The sequence below is a fragment of the Chenopodium album genome, chromosome 11 (genome assembly GCF_948465745.1).
Source record: "Chenopodium album chromosome 11, dcCheAlbu1.1, whole genome shotgun sequence".
In the NCBI taxonomy this organism is placed as follows: Eukaryota; Viridiplantae; Streptophyta; class Magnoliopsida; order Caryophyllales; family Amaranthaceae; genus Chenopodium; species Chenopodium album.
In genome coordinates, this window is record NC_137844.1 from 53,748,773 (window position 1) to 53,753,877 (window position 5,105).

Sequence of the window (5,105 nt, forward strand, 5' to 3'; positions counted from 1 at the left end):
TACTTCGTCCCCTTGAGATTTTTGCCTGTTCAGGTTCTGAAGTATACTGAAACTAGACATGACTAATAATTCACAATAAAGTAAAATATGGCTCATGGCATGCCCTCAATAGCTTGGTCGTTTTTGTCGAGCAAAGGTTTAGTTTTATATCATCAACCGAAGAGTTAAAGGTTGCATTGAGTAAAACCAAAGGTGAAGGGTTTGATTCGAAAAAGTATTACAAGAAAAATTGTTTATGTTGCTTTAAACGGAAATTGGTTGTTAAAGCAGTCATTAGCAACTACAGTATGCAAGATGCAATACAAATGGCAAGACTCGTGAAAAACCCATATCGTGTTTCCAAATCTGCTCTAGTATTTGATTACCAAAAGAAATTCTAGGCAAATCCTATGCATACAGTACTATAATACAGCCCTGCAGGTCAACTGAGATACTTACGTAATACAAGGGACGGTTACAAGGTTACGAAGTAGGTTCCAAGACTGCCTGCTCATGCCAGACACCATTCAGATTAGATTGCCAAAGCCTGACCACCCCATCACTCCCAGTGGTTGCCAATGTCATTCCGCTCATATCCCACTCCATTTGACATACCTATTTCCACACAAAAACCTCGCTAATTAGCAGTTTGATGAAAAAGAGAGTTTCATATGCATCACAAAAGAATACTCTCACCATCCCTTAAAGTTTGCACCATCAACACATTCCACTTTATTACGAGTTGAGTTGAGCAGATAACCAGATACAAAGTACCTTTTTAGTATGTAGGGATTGTAGGAACTAGGAACCATGTTAACTAAAATGGAAATGAGGCAATCTTTTAGGGATGAAGGGAGTAACAGTTAAGAGTAAATATCTGATGGAATTGACAATCTTCACAAATTTTACTTAGGGTGTTTCCATTATGTGCATTTTAACAAGCTGAACATTGATTAAGGATCTTGTCTGAAACATATTTTGGAGAACTAAATGCCAAGTGAAAGAAATTTGCTGTCATACCTCGCCTTGATGACCTGATAACAAAGCTATCTTCTCCACTGAGAGATGCCCGTCAACATCAGGGTTCAAACCAACATGCCATATTGCTATACCCATCTGAGTAGCAACAGAGATTATTTCATATGGCCTGTAAATAAAGATTCAGCAGGAACATAATTATTATCAACAGAAATACAGGCACATTCATCTCCCAAATTCACAGGGTTAATGCCGAGCAATAATATTACAGGCTAGAAACAATGAATGAGAAGTTCAACCCTGCATGGCCATAGATCAAGATGCCACACACCAGCAAAGGCTCAAGCCGATCGACCAACAATCAGAAAATGCGATTTTTAAGTATTGACGTAAAGGGAAAAAAAAAAAAAAAAAAAAAAAAAAAAAAAAAACTAGCTTGGGTGAGGGTTACCTGCAAACATTTGGAGCCCAAGCAACAGCATTCACTGGATCACCACTGTTTTCAGGTAAAGCTAACTCAGCAACAGTAAGCCACCTTTGATGTAATTGATCAAACTCCCAGACCTGATATCATCTAACATGAGATTGATTTGGATAAGTTATTCAATCAAGCAGGTCACTTCATCACACATATTTCCAACTAAGAACTACATCAAGTAATTTCAGGGGAAAAAACCCTTTAATCAAAGATTTGAAGGAAACTTGTGGTAAATTAGAGATCTCTAGGAAGATATATAGATCAAGACATAAGGTAATTTCTTAAGATTTTATCTTATTAGAAACGAAATGTAACAAAAGAAAAATAGACTCTTATAAACCCTATATTCGGTATGCTGTGACTTATCATATCAACCAAGACATCAATTCTAAGTAGCTGGATTAGTAGATGATGATATAGTAGCATAGCTTTCTTGAGATCTGGTCATTTGGAATGCCATAAAATCGTATTGGCTATGATTCTCATACATATTCACCGTGTTCATAAGAGGTTTCTGTAATTTTATATACCTCTGTTTTAATTTATTTGCAACAATGTGACATTCACCAACATTTAGGCAAAATTTGTTTGTGAGTAGTGAATAGAGAGAGAAAAATAAAGTTGCATGTGATGAGAGAGATAGAAAGAAATGAGAAGTAAAAAAAGAAAGAAAACAATTGTTGCAAATAATTTGTAGCATTCATTAATTATAAATGTTGCAAATACTTTGAAACAGAAATAGTATATGCCTTTCATGTATGTGATTATCTAACGTATATGCAATGCATATAAATTTTCAGCGAGCAGAATGTTTGATCAGAGTTGCAAGAAGCCTGAGCATTACAGCAAACAATACTAATAAAAACAAAACCAATAATGAATCCCGTTAGGTACCTAGGGAAGTAAAATTAATATAGCCGACCTTTAACCAATAAGCATGAGAAAAGCACATAATGTAGTATTGTACTACTCTATTAGCAAGAATGAAATCACAACATAGGTAAACATAGTGGAAAAAAGAGTGGTTAATAATTAAGAACACCATAACAGACAAAAGGCTCAGGACAGTAACAGCAACCACACAATGAAAATTTACAAACAAGGGGGGCGTGTGGTCCAACTACATGAGAACATCAGCATTAACTGCATGCTGATCAGATCGTCACTTGTCAGGAAAATTTAGATGCTCCATGTGAAAGAAAAATTGCGAAATACATTTTAGACTCAACAGTACCCTGGAAGAATTGAGTTATGGTTTATCTGAATTGTACCCAAAAAAATGTTGTGAAACACAGTACCTTGGAAGAATTGAGTTGTGGTATATCTGAATTGAACCCCAGAACAAAGCTCAATTGCTGGCTTTCACCTTTTTGTGGAATCCACGATATGGATGCTGATAAGCATGAAGCTTTTGCAAATTTAGATACCGAGTCAATAACATTCTGGAACTCAGCCTATACATTACAATTTGGCAATAAAAAGTTTGTTAGCCGATTTCAAACTTGTATTCACGTTTACCACATAGAGATCCTACGGTTACATATATACTCCTAAATTCCTAACTAAATAAAAGCTCTTTAGCTAAGTAGTCATCATGTTAATAAAGTATTCACTTATGTATTCAAGCAATAACATACCTGAAGTTGCCAAGTGTTCAGGTCCAAGGGATTATGAAGCTCATAGACTTTGACATAACCATCTGAATATGCAGCAACCTACAAGAAAGGGATATAGGACATAGTTATATAACTCCGAGGAGTTCACCATGCTCCAAAAAGAGCGCATGAAGTAAGTTACGTTACATTAAAATGATAATTTGCAACAGAAGCTAACGCTTACCAACTTCAAACAAGTAGAGGAACCTCCAAATTGGATATCTAATACATGGGCATTTTTATTCAGAAACTTAGTGCAAATCTTCCACTGAAGCGATTGCCCATCTGTATAGAATAGGGATGAACATATGTTTTAGATTTCATAGTCTAACTGAAACTAAGCACCACTATCATAACTATCCTGAAAGTAGCGTCTCACTTATTAGTAATGTAGTATGATGGCCAAATGGCCAACATGTACAATATTACTCTACTTATGAAACGAACATCTGAAACTTGATAAAGACATAATTCTCAAATATCGAAGCAATAATCAGCATCAAGTTTTGCAATTGAATCATTCACCGAGGAAGTACAGCCAATACAGTGAGCAACGATATGATTCTTTCATATGGATGCAACAATAATTAGAGTTACCTCCTGCGACTTCTTCCCACAATGACAAAGTACCATCATCCAAAACGCACGCGACAACATCTCCATACTCTGGAGGAACCCATAACACCTTCACAATGCTACCCTCATGTACCTTCACAATGAACAATTCGGATGATCATAAAATAATTGTCCAGCCTAAAAATTACAATTCAACCGTAATTTGAAATTAAATCAAAAACCCACATAGTAGCATGACTAACCAACCAATTAACCCAACACAAACGACCCAAAAACCCTATTAGACAGCTCTAAATATACAATTATTATCCCAATATATTATGACTGAAATTTACAATCTTTAATCATAAATTGAGTAGTACAAACATAATATGACCGAAATTTGCAAACTTTCATAATAAATTGAGTTATATATGACCGAAATTTGCAAACTTTCATTGTAAAATGAAGTAATACTTAGAACAAAAACATGAATTAGAAAGAAAGGACAGATAATAGCAAGTAAAAAACTCAATTAATTGGGTAAAAGAGAAAAGTATGCCTGAAAGGAGGAAGAAGGAGAAAAGGGAGAAGAAGAAGCAGGGTCAGGAGAATCGAAGATAGTGAGGAGGCCATTGATGGAACCAGTAGCTAATCTTTGAGCGCTGTAATTCCAAGCAGAACATACAGTTCCAGTCTCCAATGTCGCCACTGTTTTCTCCATTTTTTTTCTTTCTGTGTAATTTCTTGGCCACCGTAGTGTAGGGTTTTACTTCCCGCTCCTCCTATTTCGTTTTCAGTTTTTCACCCATTTTTTATTTTTATTTTTTTTTTGGCTAAACCAACTCAAGGCTCAACTACGAGTATTGTGAATTGTCATAGAGATGTTAGAAATTTAAATTTTGACTCGTATAAATCCAATAATTTAGTTTAATCCATTCACATCATTGTATGATCTCGATTAGAAATTTACAAATTATTTTCGGTAATATATTTGAAGTTTATGTGGAAAAAATAGCAATTCTACTATAATCGTTGATTGTATTTGTTACATCACTTTAGTAAATGTTCACTTTTAGTTAAGTTTAAGCCTTGTTTGAGTCCAACTCAGATCGTCTTTCAACATTTAAAGTTTGTTTGTATTTTTTTAGTTGAGTCAAGCTCCTATTCTCCTGTCAAAAAAATAAAAATAAAAAAAATAAATAAATAAATAAAACCTCCTATTCGAGTCACACTTGAGCACAATTTGAATCAAACACCTAATTTTTTGATATAATCTTTTGAGATTTTACTTAAATGAAAAGTTAAGGTCATTTCGATATGACTGTAGTTTTCAGTATATTTTGGTATTTGGTTTTTTTATTTTGAAAATCATATGACATGTTTTATAAATACACAAATTTAATCAAATTAAAAAGGAAAAATGGAAATTAATAATCCCACCTTTGCCTATTCTGCTC

The 5,105-nt window shown here is 34.4% G+C and overlaps 1 protein-coding gene across 1 annotated transcript; it reads right to left on the bottom strand.

Annotated features, from left to right (window-relative positions):
• Positions 1-215: 215 nt before the first annotated feature.
• On the bottom strand, positions 216-4,465 carry LOC145569207 (protein SEH1-like). The gene is made up of 8 exons (XM_081628561.1): positions 4,208-4,465; positions 3,688-3,799; positions 3,275-3,375; positions 3,073-3,150; positions 2,734-2,889; positions 1,409-1,521; positions 1,000-1,126; positions 216-594 (listed from the first exon to the last, which is right to left on the bottom strand). The coding sequence occupies exons 1-8, from the start codon at positions 4,367-4,369 to the stop codon at positions 463-465; spliced, it is 981 nt and encodes a 326-aa protein (XP_081484687.1). The 5' UTR covers positions 4,370-4,465; the 3' UTR covers positions 216-462.
• Between the last annotated feature and the right edge of the window lie 640 nt (positions 4,466-5,105).

Bases quoted from the DNA above. Each gene is read 5' to 3' on its own strand.
- LOC145569207 (XM_081628561.1), bottom strand. From the start codon at position 4,369: ATGGAGAAAACAGTGGCGACATTGGAGACTGGAACTGTATGTTCTGCT. The intron at 1,522-2,733 runs GTACTGTGTTTC...AGATGATATCAG, and splicing joins CACAACTCAATTCTTCCAAG to GTCTGGGAGTTTGATCAATT. The intron at 1,127-1,408 runs GTAACCCTCACC...CTTTATTTACAG, and splicing joins TGGGCTCCAAATGTTTGCAG to GCCATATGAAATAATCTCTG.